Source organism: Chaetodon auriga, chromosome 23 (assembly GCF_051107435.1).
Source record: "Chaetodon auriga isolate fChaAug3 chromosome 23, fChaAug3.hap1, whole genome shotgun sequence".
Lineage (NCBI taxonomy): Eukaryota > Metazoa > Chordata > Actinopteri > Chaetodontiformes > Chaetodontidae > Chaetodon > Chaetodon auriga.
In genome coordinates this window covers 15,375,876-15,401,104 of record NC_135096.1, presented here as the reverse complement: position 1 = coordinate 15,401,104, position 25,229 = coordinate 15,375,876, and the positions used below count along the sequence as shown (strand labels likewise).

The 25,229-nt window shown below is 47.6% G+C and overlaps 1 protein-coding gene across 2 annotated transcripts in view; it reads right to left on the bottom strand.

The window, feature by feature from the left end:
* The window catches only part of nrp2a (neuropilin 2a), a 59,436-nt gene that overhangs the window by 13,584 nt on the left and 20,623 nt on the right, over positions 1 to 25,229 (bottom strand). For both annotated transcript variants that reach the window (XM_076723229.1, XM_076723230.1), the window contains exons 4-13: positions 18,815 to 19,045; positions 17,134 to 17,289; positions 16,369 to 16,538; positions 15,362 to 15,517; positions 8,680 to 8,824; positions 6,724 to 6,899; positions 6,323 to 6,502; positions 6,071 to 6,215; positions 374 to 454; positions 37 to 141 (exon numbers count right to left, since the gene is read on the bottom strand). In XM_076723229.1, the coding sequence (XP_076579344.1) occupies positions 37 to 141; positions 374 to 454; positions 6,071 to 6,215; positions 6,323 to 6,502; positions 6,724 to 6,899; positions 8,680 to 8,824; positions 15,362 to 15,517; positions 16,369 to 16,538; positions 17,134 to 17,289; positions 18,815 to 19,045 (1,545 nt within the window). The remainder of the gene's footprint in view (positions 1 to 36; positions 142 to 373; positions 455 to 6,070; positions 6,216 to 6,322; positions 6,503 to 6,723; positions 6,900 to 8,679; positions 8,825 to 15,361; positions 15,518 to 16,368; positions 16,539 to 17,133; positions 17,290 to 18,814; positions 19,046 to 25,229) is intronic.

The following is a 25,229-nucleotide window of genomic DNA, read 5'->3' as shown; positions in this document are numbered from 1 at the left end:
ATGCGGAATCTTCACATGACTGATGAGGAGACTCACCGTGGCTGTGCAGGGACCAGAGGAGAGGGGCGTTGGGGTCGTGCGTCCACCCACACAGGCCATGGTCAAAGTCACACACGCTGTCTGACGGAGGAGAGGTGGCGACTGGAGAGGTGGAGAGCAGCGAGGAAGGGAAGGACAGAGGAAGAGCGAGAGCCAAAGGGCGCAGAGGCGTGAGAAATCACAGTCATTTCAGATAAAGAAACATTCAGAGCTGCTCTACATAATGTCATCCAGCCCATTCAAATGCTTTCATCTCGCTTATTACAGCTTCCTAATAACACTATTAACCCAGCATTTCTTTCACTTTCATGTGAAATACCCTGCATGGTCTCACCTGTAGTCGTGACGGGGACCGTGGTGGTTTCGATGTCGGCAGGCAGAGTCGGCGTGACGGTGTCAGCCGGCGTGGTGGTTTCTGCAAGACACAAACACAACACGCCTCAGGTCAAAGGTGGTCGTGTGACACAATCCTCAGACACTAGATTACTGTGAAGAGGACACATTAATCACCCCATGTTTGCTTAAGAGATTATTAATGTGGGATTTCTCCCCTGGGAGCATCCGTGAGGGAGAGCCAGGAAATACAGATGTGAGAGGAGGTGATAAGCAACAAAGGCAGAAAGAACCAGGAAGCAGTTCATTATTTTGGATATGATCCTCAACTTTTCAAGCTTGAAGAAATGTTTGGATATTTCTTGCTTTCTTGAGAGTGAGATGACTTTATTTGAAGGGGTGTGATGACACCTGTCATCAACATGGAGGAGTCTTTATGAGTGTCATTTTAATGCAAAGCTGACATTGTTTGAGACGTCTTTGTTATGACACGTGCCATAGCAGGTCTAAAACAGAGAAACTATTTAGCCTCATATGTTAACATTACATTAAACCGTCAGATGTGGTTCGTTTTCACACTGGCTGTCATGAGACCATTATAATTGTGCCATAAATATTTTCTTGACCTCAACAACAGCGGTAAAATTTGGACTTGTCATTAAGATGTCATTAAATGTTTTATGGCCAATCTGACGACAGGGAATACACGAGCTTTCCTGAGGTGATTTATGGAGTTTCCTGATGGACAGAGGAGCTTTACTTGTGCCAAACCCAGCAAGAAAACCACCTCAGTAAGGTTAGATTAGCTGTTTTGTGTTTTTAAACCGGAGACAGAAGAGTTAAACTGCTGTCACTTTTACCCATAATTCAGCTCATAAACAGCATGTCTGAGTGTCCTGCATATTACGGGTGAATTAAAGTGCGTGTCATAGTTGAGAGCATGAGGTCATTTTCCGAAACTAGCTCTATCTCTCGTCTCCTGTCTCCATTTGGCCATCCCACCCAGAGCGCCAGACACAGGCGGAGGCAGGCACAGAAAGCCATAAGGCACCCAAAGGGGCCGCGGTCATGTTGTGTCTGCATGCTCAGGCGTCAGTGTCCGTCACACACACACACACACACACACACACACACACACACACACACACACACTGACTCAAACATGCACAGATGCAGAGTCAAACACTAAGGCTGATGGATGGATGAGTCAAACAAACTCCCCTCGACCTTGGACAGCATGATCACACTCTGGGACTTCTCACTGGCTGTCAGACGGGATACAGAGCGCACACACTCCGACCCGTGCGTGTGTGAGCTATCATGTGTGTTACCCTCACTCTATAACTCACACTCCCTCAGAAGAGTCGGAGAACAAACACAAAGTGAAATGTATGATTTTCTCCCTGCCCTTAACATCCATTTAAGCACACATACATCACAAAGAAAGACAAAGAACACAACTAATGCATAAATAAGCCGGAGATTTGCTCATTAAAACACATCACGTGTGCACAAACAGACACATGTTGAGCAGGCTCCAGCTGGAATGCGAAGTGGGAGAAAGCACTGCGTTATTAGGAGCAGATGGGTCAACCCTGGTGCGTTCTGGGAGTTTACAAAGAGCTTTGGTTCACATCTCAGCCAAAGATCCAAATTCTAATGTGAATGAACTGTGTAAGATGTTCTTCCCTCAATTTCTGTCTGTATAACCACAGCAAAGAAGCCATTAATAACACATGTTTACACAGCAACTTGTTTTTGTCACATTTCACTACACTAGATTATTTTTTTTGCCGAGGGATACATAAACCTTACTTCTTTTTCTAATCTAACCGACATTAATGACCACCGAAATGGGTAAGTGAGTTCTTAAGCACCTTATATTTCATTTAGCTTTCCCTGACACGTCTCATTTCAGCCTATCCAAACAGCTCTGAGGCTTGGATGCCTGGTGATCTCATGTGAGACAGAGCACAACAAGCATGTGAACATCTCTTTAAAAAAGTCATCGCCACACTTTACTGCTCAATGCCTGTTAGCAGCAAGGCTGGAGCCTCCTACTGGTCTTTCTGCATGACAACTGTTGTCATTTAAAGACTATGAAAAGCACTAAGGGCATCAAACGCAGCATGATACACAATTGATCCGCTTAAAGGAACTTCCTGTGGAAATGAGTGCAATGGCGCCCCAGCTGGAGAAATGGCAGACATGAAAGGGCTGGTCGCAGCTGGTGACGGCTTCTGACATTAACCCAGCGTTAATGTCATGTCCTTTATGCCTGTCATTAACTACCTAATGAGACTCTTATCGCTGCCGGCCCACCGGGAAGGCAAGACAAGGAAAGCAACCTTCTTCCTTAAACTCTTCCTCCCCAGTTTCAAACGCAAGACCGTCTCTTGTTTCCCTTCTCCTCTGTATTCTGTCTCTTCGGCTTGCTCTTCCCTTTGAGGTTGTCTTTGTATTCCAGTCCAACCTTTGAGTCCATCAGTTAAGTCCTGAGACCAGGTGTTAAAATAAACCAAATGCCTACACATTACTTGGACGCGAGCACACATGCTCTCCCATGTGTGGATACAGCTAAATACACATAAACACGAGTCCATTAAGATTCTACCCAGCTCCTGAGCACCCTATGCTTTCAAAAGGTCAGGCCTTGTCACAGTGTAAATGTGCTGACCTTTCTGGGGTGTGACAGGAGTGTCGGGGGCAATGGGAATGGGACCGACTCGCATTTGTGTGGGTGTGTGTATGTTTACGTGGAACAGAGCGAGAGAATGTGTGTGAACGTATGTGACCTGCCTACCTTGCCCCGAGCCCTGTCCTTGACGTGTGCGAGGACGAGCAGCGCGAGCAGGCACGCATGTGTACAGGCAGGCCTACTGTACATGCGCAGCAGAGGGCCTTGTGATGCAGGAAAAGTCTCTCTGCAGCAAACTGTTGTCTTACATAATGTGTCTACTGCTGCAGGTGATGATGCAAGTCATCATCATGCACGGGATGAGACACCAACACTTAGAACCGGACCCAGGGGAACTGCTGGCATAGATAATGGAGATGCACACTCACGCACACAGATACACGCCGCAGCTGCGCATGCATACACATGCTCGCAGAAATACACATAGACACACATATAAATGCTTTTGCGTGCTTGTTTTTCTCAACGCACAGACACCAAAAACACACACACACACACACACACACACACACACACACAGTGTGGCGAAGGCCAGCCCCCTCTGCATAAAACACATTGCTCACTCCCAAAGACAGCTGACTCAGCAATATGTCAGAGAAGAGAAAAAAAATCTTCAATTATGTAGAAAGCCTTTCTGTAAATCTCTGCTTGGCAGTCCTATGCACGCACGCACACACACACACACACACTGAAGAATGGTTGCCCGTGCACGCACATTCACACACATACACCCCAAAAGGGGCATGATGGGTAAGACAAGTAGCTATTGTTTGATATTCTGTTGGGTGGGGTTAAGTTCTCAGATCAAGGTTCATCCACAGACACACACACGCACACACTCACAGAAGCTTTCCTGAAGGATGCTGGGACGCTGTGAAGACAGTGACTTAAAGAGCTTCAATGAACAGCCAAAATAAGCACAGGACCAAACTGTGTTTAAAATCTGTCATTTTATAATGAGTTCTGGCATAGTTAGTGAGATTCTGAAGGAACCAGGAAGCCAGTGTGGAGCTGACACGTCTGAGGTTTACATTGCAGATGTGTATGTGCATGTGTGAGCGCTACAGCATAGTGCTCCTAAAACTAAAATTATCCTTCCTGGAAAAGGGAATAGATGACATTTTGCCTCTTTCTTTAAACAGATCAGTCTCGAAAATTTCCTTCCTCAGCTCATAAATTTTTCATTTTTCAAGCACGTATACTAGGAAAAAAAACTGTGTGTGTGTGTGTGTGTGCGCGAGACAGCTGTGCGTCAAGGGAGAAACAGAAGGAGTCAGGACCAACAGCAGTGAGCATGGAAAAGAGGTGCGAGCGATGAGTAACCGAGGAGGAGGGGAGGAGAGGAAAGGAGAGGAGGCATGGTAACGACAAGAGAACAAAAACATTTGTGGACCCACGCATTGGGCCTCAGGGCTGGAGAAAAAAAGAACTGCAACCATGTGTAGGAATGGGGTGAGACACTTTATTCTGCCTCACTGTGGTAGTTTCTGCTATGTTCAAACTGCACAAGGCGAGATTTTGGAGGAAAATGACATCCATTTCTTCAGCGTGACTCACGTAAATGAAAAGAAATTCAAAAGAGGCCTTAACTGAAGACAGAGCAGAAACAAGTGAGCAGCTCGAGCGTAAGGGGAAGTGAATGATTTACAGGATGTCAGCAGTAGTCCACTATTCCTGCTGAGTTTTGGCTGCCTGTGAACAATGTGTCACCCTCAACGGCAGTTCTCTGTCTTTCGCTCCATCTGATAACGATTAAAAATGTAGAAAAAGTGTTCATCCCTGACTCTGAGGTTCTTCTTTTGTCTCCATCTCTGGGGTTACTCTCCATTGTCGTCCTGTTCCCTTCTCACAGGTCACTTGTCAATCAAACAGTAAATGCAGAGCACATCGTTTCCTGTGTGGTACTGGAAATATTCTCTGGGAGGAAAAAGTGACCAGATACCAGATGTTTAGAGCAGCAGAAGTCAAGCTCTCATGGACTGCAGTATTCTATTCCCCGACAGGGTTTGTTGCTCCATCACTTCCCTTTTATACCAAATTCTGACTCTAAACCCAAAACATTTGACATCTTTTGTGGCTTAACAAACACAGAACTGATGTTGTAAAGGCAGGTTTACCTCTGCATGTCTTTCAATGTGCATTGCTCTACCCAGACAAGTGGCGAAAGCGTTAATGACGATGTGCTCTTCTTAATATTTCAGCTAGAGCGAAGTGCACTTCATCAGCACTTACACAAGCACACAAGCACGCATGCAGACACACAGGAATCACCTTGTATTTACACTGGTGTGTGTGGGTGTGTGAATGTTAGCTGGAGATTATACATGTATGTGTCTCCCTTCCTGTGGTTTGTTTTATGTGTGTGTGTGTGTGTGTGTGTGTGCAAGTGTGTGGATCTGCGCTCGTATGTAAGTGCTGAGCATGTTGTGCTATAGAGCCCAGCCATCCTGTTCAGGCACAGAGGGAGTGGTAAACAGCGAGAGTCCACATGTGTGCGAGCGCTGGTGAATGTGTGTGTTTCTCCAGCACTACATCTGGATAACAGACCATGCTGGAAAATGAACAAACCAATGCTCTCTCCTTCTCCCTCTGGGGACGCATTCTTTTAACCCAAACCCTGTCCACTGCCCGCTGAGGCTAACACTTGTTGTCGAAGCTCACAGAGAGCATAACTTGTATTTTCCAGGTGACAAAATCTCAAGAACGAATCAAAATCACAACCTTTGAGGGTCGGGCTTTCACTGTGCTATCACTTTCCCTTTCTGGGCCAACTCTGGGTGTCTCTTTTCACCTCTGGCAGACTCTAATGACTCTCATGCATATCTAATGTGAGCCTCACTTTTCTGGTGAGCCACCTTCCTCAAGGTCCATTCAGTTCTGGTTAGATGGCTGGAGTTCACTGCAGTGCGGGGCAGATAATTCAGCCTGGAATGGTGCGGGCAGCAAATTATCATATATAAAACGATTCCCTGTCATATAAGCAACAGCAGAACGTCCTACCTGGAAGGTCACAGCCAAGTATCTCCACTCTCATTCCGATCCCTGCGGGAGACCACCTCTCTGGATAGAGCCTGATGTACTGGGCCACTGTCTCCTCGAAATGACGCAGCTCTGGGGTGTCGTAGTGTGTGTTCCCCTCAAAAATCTATCCAAAATACACAAATACAATGTCACCTCGATGGTTTGCCTGCATAGGGTGAGTGAACCTGTGTTGTCAGTGAATTTTCCCTTCTACCCTCCTCCCTCACCCACCTTGGGCAGGCTAGTCTTGCTGTCCATGATGAAATTCCACTCTTTTGCATTCAGGCTGTGTGCCACTTTGTACTTCCTGACAAATGCCCGGTTATCTGTGGTCGCCCCGCTCCCTGCGTCCCCTCCCCGCGCTCCCTGGGTGATCACTCCGCGCACGGTCTTAGGCACACCTAGGTCCACCTGTAGAGACAACATTTAGATAAATGCACGGTGATTAATGTAGTTTACCAAAAAAACAGCACATGGTTTTGTTTTACTGGAGCTGTGCTTCTTGTTGTAGCTCGTTTTGCTAAAGTACGCCATTATAGCAGACAAGCATTAACATCATATTTCATTGTTGATGCTTGTATGGAAATATACAGTCAAAATGCACAATAAAAGCAATTCAAATATTCCCGTACCTGAAGCCATTCCTCTCCAGCCAGGGGCTGTGCAGGCGCGGGGAACCAGCCGGAGCGACTGGCCACCAGGCGGGCGGTCCCAGGGCTCCACACCATGTCCCTGCTGGAGGAGGCTGAGATCTGGGCATCAGGGAGCAGGCCGGACAGCAGGCCCTGCAGGTCTGAACACGGGGCATCTGGAGTGGAAAGCAGAGAGGGCAGAGATAAGTTTAACCTGCACCTCGGGGAGGGTCGATGGAGAAGTCTCAGCGATGACTGAACACACACTCATGCTGTTACACACAGTCTCACCTGGGAGCTGTTAAGCTTCACCACACGTCTGCACTACTGGCCACTAAGCATTAAGAGTTTAGACTGGAGCAAACAGGAGAGGGCGAGGTGAGAGACTGAGGAGGGAAGGGAGCACTATCCACGTTCAATACGCAGTTATACTGCCATTATTGAGACAAAAGCACACGTTAAGTTTCCTTTGGAATGGACACACTTCCCTGCTCTGCATTCAATGTTATTTTCACTATAATACATCTTTATATTCCACACAATAGCTTGTCTCTTCACTGTGCTGCACACATTTTACGTGCATCCACTGGCTGAGAGAAAGTTCCCCGTACACGTAAAAGCACTCGGAAATAAAACTCATTCAGATATGGATGAGCGAGTAGCATTCAAAGTAACTTGCAGAGGGAGTGTGTGAGAGGAAGGAATGAGGATTAAGAGGATAAGAAAGGTATAATACAAGGAGTCTGGAGGCAGAGAAGTAGAGAGCGGAAGGAGTGGAGGAAAAAAGCAACAGACAGAGATTGGGAGCTGACGATGACGGCTTGGGGAAACAGGGAGGGGAGCGAGACGTGGAGATGAGATGAGTCTCCTACCGAGACAAACAGTGGGAGAGGGAAGGATGGAGGGAGAGACTGGGGGTGGCGGATGAGCGTGGAGGGTGGTGGGAGGCAGAGAGAGCTTGATGAAGAGGAGGAGAGGGAGACAGGGAGGAAGAGAGAAAGGGCAGGAGGAAGGGAGATGGGGAGAAGATGTTAGTTGTGCTGACGGTTTAAGAGAACACAGATCAAAGTTTCATGCTGTTATGTCACTGCAAAAGCAGGAGATGTAAATAATGAATAAAGGCACAGGAAGCGTATCTGTGTGTGTGTGTGTGTGTGTGTGTGTGTGTGTGTGTGTGGTGTCTGTGTACCTTTCAAAGGGTTTGCCTGCTTTTGAGGTCATCTGCTATATTTAGAAACCGACTGTGTGTGCGGATGTACCTGTACTGTAACAGCTAATAGTTATTTCAATAGCAGCTGTTGAAGCCGAGGCGAATCACAGTTTCTGATGTAAGAGTGAACAGGGAGCCATGAATGATTGATCTGTACCCATTTCTCGATATAGTGGAGCTCACAGAGCAAAGAGGGCACATCAGAAAAGTATCTAAAACCATGAGAGGGAAATGAGGCAGCGCTGGGGGAATTGGAGACAGAAAGCGAGCGCGGAGAAGAAGAGCGAGAGCGTCGAGAGAGGGAAATGACACTGGAAGGAGTAGAGTAAAAGTTTCCTTTAATTAGCCCGAGGCTTCCTATGTTTAAAACATAGCAGGGGGAGTGTGGGAGAGAGCCTAAATACAAATATATATGCGGGTGAGTGTGTGGCAATGAATGTGTGTGTTCCCACGGTTTTTACAGCTCAATGTCTTTAAAGTTTATCTTTTTTTTAAATGATAGCTAGTGATAAAAACAGACCACAGCATTGCCGGACAAAGGAGGGATTGAATAACCTTTTTCTCTCCCTCATCGCCTCTCTCGAATTACCTTTGAACGAGAGCCCAAAGGTGCAGCGGAAAACTGTTTTTCTGTCCAGTCAAACAGTGTGAAAGTGCAGCACAAAGTCAATTTTCTTTAAGGAAAAAGGTCAGAAAAATCTCACCTCGTGACACACACACACACACACACACACACACACACACACCTGTAATCTGGCATCCGTAGAGCTCAAAACGCAGGGCGATGCCGTTCCTCCAGGTCTGCGGTCTGATCCGAACAAACCGGGCCAAAACTGGCTGCGGGACCCGGTTCAGGACCACCTCAGCTGGGTCTGTGTTGGCGTGGAAAATCTGGGAAAACAAAGACAAACAGGGGACAAACAGGTTTGTTACTGTCAGACAGGAAATGTGCTCTTCATCTTATCTCTCTCTCTTTCTCACACACACACACACACACACACACACACACACACACACACACACACACACACACACACCCTACACCCACCCACAGTGCACAGTTTCGCTTGGCTACACACACACACAGTGGCAGGCCGGACAAAGCAGAGACAACCCAAACACGGATCCAATGTCACCATCCCAGCTGTCGATGTGTTTTGGGGTCAAAGGTTCGGTGCTGGGAGGCTGGGAAAGCCCGGCAATGGATGAGGGTTTCTCTCTCTTTCTCTGCTCACACACACACACACACACACACACACACGCACACACTCTGCTTACTCATCCACCAGCTTCCACGCACCGCTATGCTGGTGGCCGTGGGACGCTGTGGGAGACGTGACCTGACTGAACGCGACTGGCCGTCAGACGTAGGAAGCCCGCCCAGGTGGGCAGGATGTGAGTGAAATGAACTTCCTGAGGCCTTCCCACCAAAAGCGTCAACACTCCCTTCTTCTCCTCGAACACTCCCTTCCTTCCATTCGCTCTGAAGCAGCAGGGAGGGGCAGCAGGGGTCGGAGGGGACCTGGAACCAGGGTGGTCATGTTGCTTCCTGTTTTGGGTCCTGTGATGCTCAAGGGCGTTGGATGGGGACGTTCAATGACAGACATGAGTCTTCCTTTTTGTGGCAGACGAGTCTTCTCATAACCATAACTCCTTGTTTCTAATTACTCCTCCTCCTCCACCACCTCTTCCCTCCACTCCCTGTCTGTCGTCACCACATCCCTCTGGACGTTTTCTCCTTACGTTTCTCCTTTAAAACCGCACAGCTGATATCTCTGCACGCTTCTTCTCTAACCCCTATCGCCTTTCTTCCTCTTGTTGGCGGCTACAAACTGAAGCCGCACACAGGAAACCACAGGAAACACACACACACACACACCGACACTCTCAGATAAGCAGAGGAAGTGTCTTTTAACTGACTGAGTGACTGTTAAGTGTCATTCAGTCTATCTGTCTGCGGTTGACCGGGCCGGCTGTCGACTGATATTAGCATAACCACGCTGACGAACATCACAGCCACCAAACACAACGGAAAGATGGAAAGACAACAGCGACAAGCAGAGGAATTAAAGATTAAAGACACCGTTTCTCAAAAAGGCCCTTACATGGTTTCTCTTTTACTCTAATCCATGCATGGGATGATCAAACCTCCGCACAGCCTAAAAAAAATTTATTCCCTCTTGTTTTGATAATGCTGTTTTTCATTGGAAGTGATAAACAGCCTGGTTTCAATTAGAGTTTAAAAATATTACTCTGCCACATTGGTGGAAAGTGACCCATTTGTAAAATTCCCCGTCTGGCGCATGCCTCCAAAAGTGATATGATATTCCAGAAATTCCATAACCAGTGGGAATATGAGTGATATGACTTCAAAATCCTACTCGAGGGGTTTTATTTGATTTTGGGCATGGCCTGATTTAATCAAGTAGAGCTGACACTAGTAATACAAAGCAGCGTGAGTGTTTGAACAGATAAGCGGGTCTATCTGTGCTGTATCTGCTGCTGGATTGAGGATAGACAGCCGTTATGTTTACCTAAGAGGCCAAACAGTGGATGTGGGCTCTTATGGGGGTTATGTAAACACCCACGCATGCTCACACAAAGAGGGTTTGCCTCACATACAACCGACCCGTCTTCACCGCTCCCAGATATTCTGTCTGTGAGACAAAGAGCAGCGGGGAGGGAAGACAGGAAAAACAGAAAAATGACTGCGGGGAGGAAGAGTCCTCAGAAGAATAGTTAAAAACAGATGAAGATGGAGGTGGAGGCGGGAATGAGAGACAGGAGGAGGAAAAAAAGAAGAGGTTGAATGGAGGGCAGGAGATATAACTGAATGAGGAATGTGGAAGAGGAGCGAGGGAACGGTGGCGAGTAGGAAGGAAAGAACAACGGACAGATTCATCCCTGAGACAGGAAGCATCCTATAATAAGGCAAAACAGCTAAATTTAATGGCGAATATCACGTCCAACGTCCTTTGACTTGACTCTCTGTTCTCTCAAGAAATAAAAACATTGTGATAACGATCAATTATGCGGTGAAAAAGTGATTATGTCCATAAACAGCTCAGTACAAAAGTGGAAAATCGAGAAATGTCCGTAAAAATATTTGTCCACTGCAACTTCCCAGAAACGTATTGTTCCAATTGCACGAGATGTCTGCCATGACTAAAAGGCCATTAGCTGGTGCATTACAGCGCTGCCAGCTGCCTTTTTTTTTTTTTTTGTTTTCATCTTCGGATAAAAGCAGAGAATATGGCCGACATTACTGACACAGAAAGAACAATTTGCTCAATAAGACTCCGCTCTCCAGAGGCTCTTTCCGCTCTTCTTCTGGATGTGAGGCAGCAAACTCAGGACAGGAGAGACAATGAGTTGTCAGTCAGCTCCACTTCCTCCCATCTATTGTCAGGGCACCTGGAAGGTCACTCATTTGACCCCTGACCCGTTACTTCCAAGGTTAAAGGTCAATAGCTTTAGGAAGCAGATGGTTGGTCATTGACCAGCTTGTTGATAACGTGGTTACTTGTTGACTGGCTTGGAATGTCCCCCCGCCACGAGTGGAAATGTTGGTATCGTGGAGGGGCTGCCAGCGTGGGCCTCTTCTGTAATCTGCCCGACGACTGCAATGTTTTTTTGCTGTCTTTGTGAGCCCCGCCCTGAACGTGGCGCGCAGGCGAGGTGGACTGAATAATTAAAGCTGTCATGTTGTGTCTCCTGGTGTGGAGAGTCATGAAAAGATAACGAAGCAATGCCCGTAGTCTGAAGCCCCCCGCTCCCTCGCATGCACGCACGCACACACACGCACACACGGCAGCGTGCGACGGTCAGGCTGTGTGGACATTGGCGGGACACAGGCACCATGGGTATTTAACTATTGATGACCTCTCCGGAGAACGAGGTCACAGTGAAAGGTGTGAGTTATAGTAAACAGCGTCTCTGAAGCTCGGGACCAGCTTCCTAAACACTCTACATTTCACTGCGTCTTGTTAATGCTGAAGAACATCTGTTCTCTGGAAAATGAGGCGTGGATGGATGTATACATCATAGCTTGATTCATCCACCACCTCTCTCTCTTTCTCTTTCTCTCTCTCCGTTCTGTGATTCTGGCACATGTCTCCTTCCTTTGCCAGTGTTTTCCTTCAAGCTGATGGCACCACAGGGAGATGTGGCGAGCTCTGCGCAAGACATTATTCGTTTCCCGGCTGTGTTTTCATCCCCTCGATCCCGGTCTCTTTCTCTGTCCATTACACTCGCCATCCCCGTCTTCTTGCTCTAGTTATTCCCTCTGTCTTTCTCTCTCTCTCTCTCTCTCTCTCTCTCTCTCTTTCCAGCTATTAACCAGAACCCGTCTTTGCTCCAGACGTCCTCTCCCTCCCTTGTTCTCGCTATGAAGATGTTGACAGTAGGAACTGGTTCCAGCTGGCCGCTCTCCTCCACTGGCTCTGAGAGGGGCTCGTGGTGTGTGTGTGTGTGTGTGCGCTGAGGTTGAAGCAGTGATCCTTAGAAACTGTCTTACACCTCCTTGTGTCTAAGTCTCTCACTTTGTACCAGTGTTAGCAGTTGTGTCCGTCTGCATGTGTGTTAATCTTTACCTTTGTGAGCACGTGCAGAGCTGTGTTTAAGCATTAGCTTGAAGAATCTGTATGGGGAAAAACAAAGGGTGTGTGCGGTGTTTTTGTGCGAGACACAGTGTGATTGAGGAGCAGACTGAAATGCTGTGTGGGCTGTTTTTGTTTCTCTCCCAGGTTACTTTGTGTGTGTGTGTGTGTGTGTGTGTGTGTGTGTGTTGGGCAGATTTAGCACAGCCTCACAATGCTTTTCAGTATTACAGCGCTTGGTAAGCACTGGGACTGATGGGATTTTCCTCACAGACGGATGACAGTGTGTGTCTTTAATGTTAATTTGCTTGGGTGCATGTGTGTGTCTATGTTAACACTACGAAAAAATAATTGTGTGTTTGCATCTTCGTGCGAGTGTGTGTGTGTGTGTGTGAGATATGCAATTCCTAAGTGTGCTAGCGTCTCATCAAGTAATGAGGTGCATATGTGAGTAGTGTGATTTAGAATTAACAAGTCACATGGGTGTCAAACTGAAAATGTGTTGGCATGCAGAAAAAAAGAGTTGAAACAAAAATCACACACACGCACGCGCGCACACACACATGCGCAAAGCTTGTTTGCTGGTGTGACCGAGGTGATTGCAATCTGCAGCGCTGGTGTTTTTCTCTTCCTACAGCACAAAAAAAAAAGCGTTGTTTCCCACAATGCCTTTCCTTTTTCAGCTTCTCCCTCGCTCTGCCTCGGCCTATCTTTCTGTCAAATAATCTTTATTGGCATTAAATCCTTCGGTCTTTGTTAACACAGCAAACAAGGACACAAATCTTGACAATAAATGGCAACGAGCTCTCTCCCAATAACAAACACAGTGAGGTAAAAAACTGCCAAGCCGATCCTTTTATTCATGGGTGATTCATATCTGATGCACAGACACACTCATGGCTCAACCTTCCAAAACACACACATCTTGTGCACTAGACACACACACTCCTTCCAAAGCCACATTAGCTTCAAGCTCACTGTTAAATGACAATTAAAAGAACCAAATCCCAGTCATTACAGAACCCCCTGACGAGACTTGAGCTTCAACCACTTAAGGGCTCTTTGGGGGGCTTAGGATGGGCTAACTGGGAGTTTGTAAGACATGACTGGTGGATTAGCAGTCACGGAAGATTCAACTGCAGCCCAAAGGGACCAGAGGAGAACCTGACTGACAAGAGCAGAGCGAAGTCTTCAGTTTCAGCATTATAAAGTCAGGCCAGGCTGAAATCACGGCTGCGATTTGTGCTTTCGGTGCGCGATTTGTCAAAAGCGTTATTCCTGAATCCCATCCATCTGTCACTGACTGTGGTCAAAATACAAAGAGAAAGTTTCATCCAGCGTTATCTCAGATCTCTTTGCTCTACATCACACATCAGAGAACGTGAATGCACAATAAATCCTCGAGGATTTGAAGCATAATTCGATAGCGCTATCACACATGGAGTAAATGTTGTCATCTTTTCTTTATGATCATCAAAAACAGATGGGATACTTGATCATATCTACATTTTATGTAGATAATGTAATGTTCCATTAGTGGAAGCCTTGATTTCCTTTGTTCCCTTTCCTTTGATTTGAGGAATATTCACAAACTCTCTGGGTGGCTTCAGGTAATACTGAGTGGATATGTGTTAGCCATCAAAGGGTAGAGCACTGCATGGCTTCCACTGCAACACCCCAGCCTTGATTTCCTTCAGAAGTCATCCTATAACATGAATCCTTTACTGATCTTCCCGCTGGACTTTGTGCATTGTAAAAGCTGAAAACATAACCAATTTCTAAGCAACCACTCGTAGTACAATGAATATCTCTCCCAAATGCGTGTTGATGCATCTGTCTGAGTCCATGTCTGACAGTGTCTGAAACGTTTTTTTTTTTTTTTGCGCATACAGATTAGTGGACTCCGATTACATGGCACAGACAGACAGGCACACATCATATACATATGCGCACACACGCACAGATCTCCAGACAGAGAGATCAGCCAGAGGTTATTTAAAGGGGGGGTTTGTGGATTTTGTGTGTGTGTGTGTGTGTAAGGAGTGGGGAGCATCTGGGGGGTTCAAATAAATTGCACAGATGTTGACTTTTTAAGTCAAATCCACATTTCGCTCAATAATCTGCACATCAAATACCCCCCACTGGCCCCACCCAAACCAATCACTGGCACACACAGAAGGGGGGCCCCAGTCCATGTGGATAAGTGTGTGGATTAACCCTCCACACGCCGCCCCCCCTAACTCCACCCTTACCACTCTCTATTTTTCTGCTTGAAATCCACAGTGACCTTAACCCAGATATGAGGGACAGTTCAATTCCCCTGGAGACGGGCTCACCGTAGGTCGAACTACGACAATAACAACACTGTAAATGTGTTCATGCACAAGCACCGAACACCAAACCATCTCAGGACATAATGTTGCTATGAACCACTTCAACACAAACTTGCTCCGGTCACACCTGGTATGACTCCAGCGGTTTAACAGCCCCCAGGTGTGTGTTTATGTGTGTGTGTTGAGAGAGATGATGAATAGCGAGCCCAGATAAGGGCACATAGAGGACTCCATTGTTCTTGTTTGTCAGCTTCCCCTCCTCTCTCTCTCTGTCCCTATCTCTTCCACCCACCCATTCCCTCCTTCTCCACCTCATGACTGGGGTCACGGCTCGGGTTCGTAAACAGTCCTGGAAGGGGAACGGCTCCTTCAGGAATGTTGCATCCATTGATAATGGGCACACATGAGAGTGTACCGTGGCGGTAGTATAGAGGTTAAAGAAAGGCGGCCTTTCTTTCTGCAACCTCCCGCTAACAGGGATCAGTTTCCAAGCCTACCTTGTGATTCTTGCCATGGCGGTAGACCATCCAGTCCTCCCCGTTGGTGCTGACCTCCAGTTTGAAGGTGGTGACGTAGTAGGATTTTTGCGTCTCCTTGGAAATGGCGCCCTGTGTAGCGATGCCTGTCAAAACTTTCAGGAAGTGGAGGTCAACCTGGAGGAAGGAGTGCAAAGGCAATATCTAATAACTGATCAGAACAGATTAGAAAAGAGCAGAATAGATTAATATGTGTGCTGCTGTAGGGATTTATGGTGGTCAGCCCTGATGTGGACAACTGTGACAGAGCAGCTGCTGTGTCTATCTGTCACACAGACAGCAGGGGATGGACACCGACTGTGGCCTAACTGCTGTGGGAGCTTAGGTGCTGTGTGTGTGTGTCTTTGCATTGTCGTGTGTGAGTGTGTAAGGGGAAGGAGGCTGGAGGCAGGGATCAATGGCGTGGTGTTCGGATGCATTCCTGAAGAGCACCTTCATCAATCACAGGTTTCTCGCCGTTCTCCTCGAGCGCTCGCGCACGTGTGTCTATACATGCATGCATACGTGTGGGCCCGTGTACGTTCGAGACAGGAAAGATTGAGAGCGCAGAAGCACTTCCTTATCATCGGTTCACAGTTCCTCCATTTCCTTCCAGCGTGTGTGTCCTGCTGTACGTCCTCACCGTGTATGAGATCCTGTAGGCGCCGGAATCGTCTCCTATACTAATATCACTGTGACAAATTGTCCACATTTCTTGTCCTCAGCAAGTGAGTGCGATGCTGATTCAGATTTCTCTCTGTGTGGTCCTCACAGCTGGAAACATTATGATTTTCATATCTGACTTGTCATTTTCCCGGGACTTTTTAAATTAATGTACGCTGAAAAAAACATTGTCTTTAAATTGCCCATTTTCTGTTGATTCCTGAGTCACGCAGCAATCAAAACTACTCTATTTAAAGGTCAGCACAGAAAGTGCAGCACAAAAATACACTTCAGCTGTGTTCACACGAAAGGAACTTAAGCCTGACCTGTATATACTCCTTGTTGCTGTCCTCTGAAGGCGTCCAGGCGTTGTCATCGTTGTTGAGGCGGGCCTGGCGTGGCAGCCAGCGGTTGTCGTAGAAGGTTGTGGAGGCGGCGATCTGATCGTCGCTGATCTTCCCTGACTCCATCCCGAGCGCCATGCTGCAGTGGAACGCTGATGGGAGAAGGAGAGGAGGGTTATTTGTGTATGTGTTGATATGGCTTTAAGGTTGAAGTGGAAAAAAGAGCTGGAAGAAAGAAAGGAGGAATAGAGAAAGAAAGGAGAGTTTAATAGAATGGATGACAGACGCAAGAAAATGTATTAAAAAGCCTGAAAGGGAAGATCTAAGCGGCACATTATAGAGCTTGAAGCCAAAGACGGAAAGGTAACTGCAGACAAAGAAAGGGCAAAGGGAGACAGAAAGCAGCCCAACAGGTGAGCAGAGGTAAATTGAGGTGAAGTTAATTTATATTCTAAAAGAAAATAGTACGAGGCTGCTTCTGAGAAATCATGCTCTCTTAGGAGAGAGCAAAATAAGCTGAGAGGGCCTCAAGATTGAAATAGCATTAAAGGAGGAAAAGCAGAAAAGATCGAGAGGGTAAGAGGAGTGAAAGATGAAGAAAGAAAGATGAGTGTCAGCAGAGATGACTGAGGAGAAACTGTTGAAAGGAGAGAGAATAGAGGTGGGAATAAAGACAGGTAAACAAACCTATGCAGAGAGCGCTAGCACGCACAAGCACACACTCGCTTAAAGTTATCTCGCACTCACAGTCGCTGACTTCTTTGTGCGTCATGTTGTATCGGGCGGAGAAGCCGTCTTTGGCCACGGCCATGTCGGTGTGGAAGGAGAGGGACAGCAGGCCGGAGGACGACTGGATCTCTGGAGGGATCTTTGTCCCGCAGTACCGACCAATCAAAGGAGCCACTGCAGACACAGAAATCAAACTGACGTAAACATGCATGTTTGCTGCGTTTTAAACAGCTTCATTCTTTAACGGATTTCAGGGTGACGCAGCAATAAAAGTGTTTTTAATGCAGTATCTGGTTGCATTAACTGCTTCTGCTGTATGATGCTGCAAGCAGAAATGTGAAATATTTTGTCTTGCAGCATCTTCGGGAACTTTCCATTCTAAATAAAAATAGGAACTGAGCGCCGCTAAGACAGGTTTCCAGTGGCCACGCTGCTTCAGTAAGTGTTGTCTAATGAGTCGCAGCATGCCTCCTCCCATTTTTCTTCCTCCCACCATTCCTCTCTCTCCCTTTTCTCTCCTGTCCATCCCTCCATCTGCCATGTGTGTCTCAGCCAGGGCCCAGCAGGGGGATTGGAATCCCTGCCTTAATGCAAGCTGCACTGTGATCAGCTGCAGACACGCAGACACACACACACAGACACACATACACACACACACCAGCGAGGATTACAATAGTCTCAAGAGTAGCTCCCTCACCAGACACCAAATTCTTCACCCCTCCGCCTTGTCTCCCATCCCTCTTTCATGCCCGAGGACTCGGCTCACTGGAACTGGGTTACACTTTAATTTCCTCCTAATTCTCAACTTTAAATGGTATAAATTGTTTTCAGCTATCAAAGCTCCCAAATTCAAGGCTATAATTGGAATTTCAAATCCACTTGGATCCCTTTTTAGCAACTGAAAATAGAATAATTAGAGCAAATCCTCAGTTCTCAGCTTCATATTTTTAAAAAAAGGGGGAAAGCGAGAGACGCGAAATGAAAGTCAGCAAGAGAGAGGTGGGAAGTGAACCTCTCACCGCTAATAATGTGGTTTTCATCGGCACTGCGGCAACTAACATCACCCTATGGCGGTCACTATCAAAGCCCTTGATAACATCCTTAAATGTTTTTTCCTCCCCACTTCCTGATCTTGGTTGAAAGGCCACTTTCGCAACGCTCGGCACCTCCTATTGGATGTAAATAGATATTCATCGTGGCCGTCACTCTCACTCGCCCGGGGGAGGAAGGAAGCGCTAGGTGATAAGGAGGGAGGACAGGGAGTATAGGAAGGGGTGATGAAGGGTGTTATTATAGAGAGGGAAGAGGGGCATGGGAAAGGGCTGCTCCTTAGGGGTGTTGAGGCACTTACAGCTCCCCGTGTGAAATAATGTTTCCTCTATGTAATGTGAAGGAATGCAAGGCAAGGCTGCTTACATCAAAGAGAGTGATGGCTGCTCAGGAAATTGAAGCCTGGTATGTAAATTTCTGTGTGAGAATGCGAGGGATTGCATGAGTCTGTGTGACTTCTGAGACGTGGTCGCAGAGGCAACGCATGTGTGTGCGTTATCCCCAGAACCATTGATTTTCTAAGCATGTGTGTCTCCATGCACCTGGATGAGAGAGCGTGTCAGGATTCTATGCAATATGGATGTGCTTGCGTTGAGTCATTTCAGCGTGAGCGTGCGTGTCATTCATATGTGTGTGTGTGTACCCTCACCTTGCGGCAGGCCGTCCCACACGTCCAGCCAGTCGTACTTGCAGTCGCCCTCCCCCACCAGCAGGGGATCGTTCTCGAGGTCGAAGGTCAGGAACGTGAGGGTGATGTCCATGTGGGGCGGGGCGATGATCATGTAGGAGCACTCCAGATTATGGGGGTATTTATCCGGGAACCCCGGGGACTCGATCATGCCGGAGGGGCTGGTGAAATTGCGGAAGCAGAATTCTGACCCTGTGCGGATGCAAGGATACGAGGATATTCAGAATGGAATAAGCAATCGGTCATATTAGAAGAAGATACTGGCGTAAGCAATCGATCACGCGGGGATATCTCATCTGACTTGCAGAGGGTGTTTCAGAGAGTCGTTCATCACTGACAGCGAGCTGGAATATACAGTAGCTGCGGCGGCGAGACACACAAACACACACAGTTTATGATTACCGATGAAGGAGAAAATACACAGCCAGCAAGTGCTCAAGTGGGCGTGTCTAACGCTGCAGCGGGCGCCATGAGCAGGGGAACGTCTCTGCTTGTCAGTCACGTCCATTCTATCGCCGCGTGTCAACCCGGTGCCAACGCTTTTGACACAAAGCACCAACATTTTCAATCACATCCGTGTCGAAAACCATAAAACGCTGACAAATATGCGAACACAAATCAATCTGACTTTCAGAAGAGGAGAAATATTATGTTTGATGGCTTTATTGTGACCTTAAAAGAATCCATCCTCGCATGTTTGAGGCGGTGTAATATGCCATATTCAATGATTCTCACTTATGAGGGGCCAAAGAGGGGAGCAGACTGACCCCTCCTCTATTTTCTACATTCAAAACAAATATTCTCTAACACTCTCTCTTCCCTTCTCATTCTTTTTTGCTCTCTCTCTCACACACGCACACACACACACACACACATATACACATACACACTCACACACTCACACACACCACAAACGTTGTGTAATGGTTCTAAGTGGGCCCTTTGCGGCGGCTCCTCATTAGCCATGCAGATTTATGCGCCCTGGGCGGCTCACCTTGAGCGGCGGCAGCTGTGTGGCTCAGATCATCTACCCATCAGCCACTGCTCCGCGACTCACTGGGGAGCCTGAGTCACGGCCGAGTGTTTGTGGACCGGCACATCAATGAGGATGGCAGAAAAAGCTGATGGTCCAGCACACACACACATGTACACACACACACACACACACACACACACACACACACACACACACACACACTGGTGTTTCCATCACTTTAGGGGACATTACATAGACTTACATTCGTTTCCTGAAGACTAGCCATAACCACTACCTGCCTCAATGATTTATGTTATGTGGACTGTCCCCATAAGGAAGGAGAGTCCCCACAATGTGACTATCTTATGAGTATCTTTATAAGGCTGCTATAAACAGTCGGGTCTGTTTAGTTGCACGTCTCTCTGTGTCTATATCTATTTTTACGTTCGCCAGAAGGAGAAATATCTTCATGGGATAATGTTGCCAACAGACTGCAGGATTTTCATTAGATCTTTGTTTAACTGAACATGTCAGAAATGCTTGTGGTTGTGACCCTTCTAAACCAACTGATGGCACTTAATTCACTGCTCCTCTTGTGGCTATTTACAAGAGCGTTTGCAGTGAACATTTGTTTTTACTCTCTCCAGTTGAAATTGCTTGCGCAAGGCTAACACATTTACATTTTTTCCTTTGCCAAGACACTCACAACTGGCGAGCATATAACTAGCATAAGGACACAAGTCTGTTTTTGTGTTATTTTCCCATGATTGAGTGTGCTGGAAAGCAGATAGGGAGGTCAGGTTGAAGAGACTCGGGGGAGAAGCTTCTGGTGGATTGCAGACCTGGGAACGCGGAGCTGCATCCAGTGGCACTGCACTGTGTCAGAGATCTGCCAGGTTGGTTTGATAACCGGATACATATTCATAAAAGCAGCGTTTAGGAGCACAGACATGTTAACAGCACATTCCTTCTGCAGCATTCCTCCAAGGCACCAGGCCTTATTATCAGGCAGCCCTATAAAAGCATAGAGGTCGACTGGCTGCTCCAGCCCTCCCCTGTCTACACTTGGTTAATGGCAGAGAACTGACCCCAATCAGCTCAGAGAGGAGGAAAAAAACTCAGGAGACATAACACTTCTATGCCTCTCTCGCTTTGTTTTTCCTGCTCTCTCGCAGCTTTTTTCTTCTATTCTGATCCCAATTATCTTACATTTTCTCGCTCCCTGAGTCACGCATGTACCTGACTGTCAATCAATCTATTTTGCATGCGTGCGCGCATGCTGCGCTGAAAATGTTGACAAAAACGCACGAATTTTGCCCCCACATGTTAAAAGCAGCACTCAACCTTGTGTGTCGACTCCCACGCGCACTGCAACATCAAAACACTTATGTATCATCTGGCTCCATGATAGGAGCCTGACTGCCTACACACACACTCACACACACACTAACACACACACAGAGCTAGGCATGTTGAAATATGACAGTAATTTACAGCAAGCTACCAGCGCTATCTCCCTTTCCACTCACCTGTCTGTGTTTAGCGTGTGTGTGTGCACGTCTAGAGTTGTGTGTATGAATGAACTGAATAAATTGGAGTAAACACGAACACCATGAATCCATTAAAGCAGTTAGATGCATGGGACTGTAATGTGCTTACAATTAAACAGTGAATGAACTATGCAGTATGCATGAGCCATATGCCCTGTGAGTGTGTCTTTGCATGGGTATGTCTCTTTTGTGCACTTTTATTAAGCTCCTCGCATGTGTATCTTTCGCTGCTGGCATGTTTGTCTCTCCGTATGAGCCTCCCGTGAGCGTGTCTGCGTCTGAAGGTGTGTGTGACAGCTTCACAGTGTGTGTGAGACCCAGTAACACACTGGCCTTGTTTCTTACTGGGTCACAGTGCAGCAGTCTGGAGTCCTACTGCCGAAAAGCTTCAATCTGAGCACAGCTTGACTCCATCGCCTCCAAACACACCACTCCGTGTTTAGACTGTGTGTTTTACACTTGGTGTGCACGAAACAGTCGCTTCAAACGCTCGGCGCTGCCACGTGCCAACGCTGCGTGCATGCATGTGTTCATATATTTGCCCGTGCACCCTTAGCAGCGTTTGCGTATGCATGAGTACCTTCTCTTTTTCGTTTGTACTCATTAGTTCACACTATATGAACACGCCAAAAACAAGTTCCCCTCCCTACCTACCTCCCTCCGTCACCCCTCAGCTCATGTCTTACACACATGACGCGTGCACACGCTCACACATTCTTGCCGTACGCAGGCCCTCAGTTGGTGCTTGCATCGCACCATGAGCTGCCATTTGGCTAGAGCTGTTTGCTGGCAAAGAGGGGGAGGTCATAGTGTGAGTGTGTATGTGTGAGGAAGGGGTGGGGTGGGGGGGGCGAGAGGGTGAGTTGCTGGGTAGAAACCACTCGACTCTTGCACATGAGTGCCTGATGTAGTAGCAGCTCCACATGTTGTGTCAGGGCAACCCCCTCCTCCTCCTCCTCCTCCTCCTCCTCCTCCTCTCTTCCTCTCTCATCCTGTCCTTCGTTCCTGTCTTCTCAGCAGCGACATGCAGAGTCTGTGCTCATTCACTCTTTTAACTCTCTGTCTCGTCTGGCGTCGTCTTGCTCCTCCCGTCCTCGGCACGCAACTCTTGCTGAGGGCTCACCCCTGCGTTTTGCGAGCGTCTGCCGCACATCAAACCGCCTCGCCCTCCGCTCTCTACCTGCCTGTCTCTGCCTGGCACACATCTACTCCTTATACGCAGACACACGCAGATCTCTCATGTAACCCCCGCTTGAGCTCGGTGCAGGATTTCATTGAAGAAAATCTCTCCCGAGGCGTCTGAGGAGATGTGTGGCTGTGCGTGCGTGAGTGTGTGGCGGAAAGGGGCGTGTTTCACAGGGGGGGTTTGGGTGCAAAAACCCACAATAACAACAACAGCAACAACATCGCGAACAAGAAGGAGACCCGAGAAAAGAAAAACAACATTCTTGGCGTGCCACAGCTCGACACTTTAGCAGACCCGGAGAGACACTCGGCATCAGTCCGGGCAGCTTTATATAGAGAGGAATGCTCCTTCTAAGTCACGTATCGAGCTGATGCCTCTGTTAAGTGTTGTGGAATGGAACGCTATCAATGTATTTGTGTAATCTTGACCACAAAAAAAGCAAAAAGCCTCCTGCTGCTTGCGATCAAAGTGCAGCTCTCGACTATTCATGCAGTTGCTGATCATGCTGTATTATTTCATTTTGGGACGCGCTATCGTCCTCACTGATCACTTTAAAACACTCTTTGCACTCATGCAGCCTATTAATGAATTAAATTTATCATTGCCTGTTAGTTACTTGTGTGTAATTTCAGCGTTGGGGTGGATCGAGGTGTTTCAGGAATAAACCCCACGTGGCAATCAGCCATGTAGTAACAGCCGTCACTAACTCGAGGGTCGGCATCCAATCAACACGATAGCATCAGAAACACGCACGGGGCCAATGTTGTGACTGGCACTTGGGTGGGGGGTCCTGCCGTAGGCTGCGCTCTCGCCGTGACCCCACAGATGCCACGACAGCGGTCACGGAGGGGACCTAACGCCCTGGGGCGCTCTCTGCCTTGTCTTAACTCGGGATTGGCTGCGACGTTATCTGCCCTCGCCGCGCTAGTGGTGGGCTTTGGGGAACTGGGAAAAAGGGGGCTTCGCTGGCAAGTCTTCCCCCTGTAGCCGTGGTAACAGCATCAGTGGAACGTGACGCAAGTGAAAGTGTATGAGGGATGCATCGGGGCGTGGGGGTTGGGGTGTGTGTGTGGGGGGGTAGTCTGGGCTGAATAAAGGGTTAACCACGCATGAGTAGGAGCGAAGTAGGCCACAACAATAATGGGGAGGAGGGGAGTGGTGCACTTTCACTGTACAGAGGGATTAAGGCATACGTGTGTATGAGGGTGGTGGTGGGGGGGGGTTGGGTGGGTAGGTGGAGGGATGTTGTTTTAGGGCAAATGATCACCCAGGCTCCCCTCAGGAGGCGCACAGAAGGGTGGAGGGGTATCGGGATGGATGTAGAGTCAAAGGTCTACTCCTGCTCCTCCGTCCTGGAAATAATTAGCTTTCACTGCACTGTACCCCATTACGCACACACACACACACACACACACACACACACACTGACACAAACACACACGTTGACACAAACAGATTGCTTGTCCAACTCCAAATCCCCTAGAGTTGTTACAGTCATCGCTTATGTAATAGGTTTGAATGAACAAAACAAAAACAAGCCGTGGTATCATTAGTTCATACTATGGAAAACAGGCCAAGATATGCCTCTCGCTATCTCTCTCTCACACACACACACACACACACACACACACACACACACACACACACACACACACACAGCCAGACACACACTGTCTGACTTGTAGACACAATGTGGTGGGGTCAGCCTGAACTCTGAGCTGCACTGTCTGTTTAAGATGGGAAGGAAGCTGAGCACACACACACACACACACACACACACACACACACACACACACACACACACACACACACACACACACACAGTCTCCTAGCTGTGTGCTGAGATTTCTATCTCTGCAAGGACACACCCGTTAAAAACACATACGCACCCATAAACACAAACCCACACACTGTACACACACTGGACCAAAAATATCCAGGATTGCCCTCACACTCTTACAGCTTGGATTCTAACTTTAAAAGTAGAAAAGCACTTTTTTTTTTTCTTTTTGCACAATTAAAGTCTTCCAAAGCTGCTTATAAGTACACAAAAAAGCAACTAGAATCCATTAATGGGGGTAGAAGTAATAGTGCAATTACTTCCACTCTGGTAAATAAACACATCTCAGCCAGGATCTCTGTGTTCCCATCAGAAGTTGCAAGCTGTGTTTAGTGGAAACCCGTGGCACAGGCCTGCCACGGTAAGACAAACAGCTATGATGAGAGAGCGTGCAGGCGCTGGAAACGCCGTAATTAACACATGGCCTCAATCACGCATCCTGAATACATTTTCACTCTCTGACTCACTGCTCTTTTGTCGGCCTGTCTCCCTTCACCCCAATCATTTTCCCACTGTGTCTGTCTCCATTTGTCTGTCTCTCTCTCTCTACCTCTCTCTCTCTCTCTCGCAAACACACACACACACACACACACACACACACACACACACACGTGCATCTGTCATTCCGCCTCCACATACATACAGACAGACAGAATCTCACACAACAAGCTGAGTGGAACCACCCACACATGCAGCGAGCAGACACCTACATGTGCTCTCACAGTGACACAATCTCTTATAACCCCTGAATTTATACCAGGATCTTGTTAAAGCCATGGCAACCGCATCCCCCATCCACCAGCCTTCAATCCATCCAGTGTGTG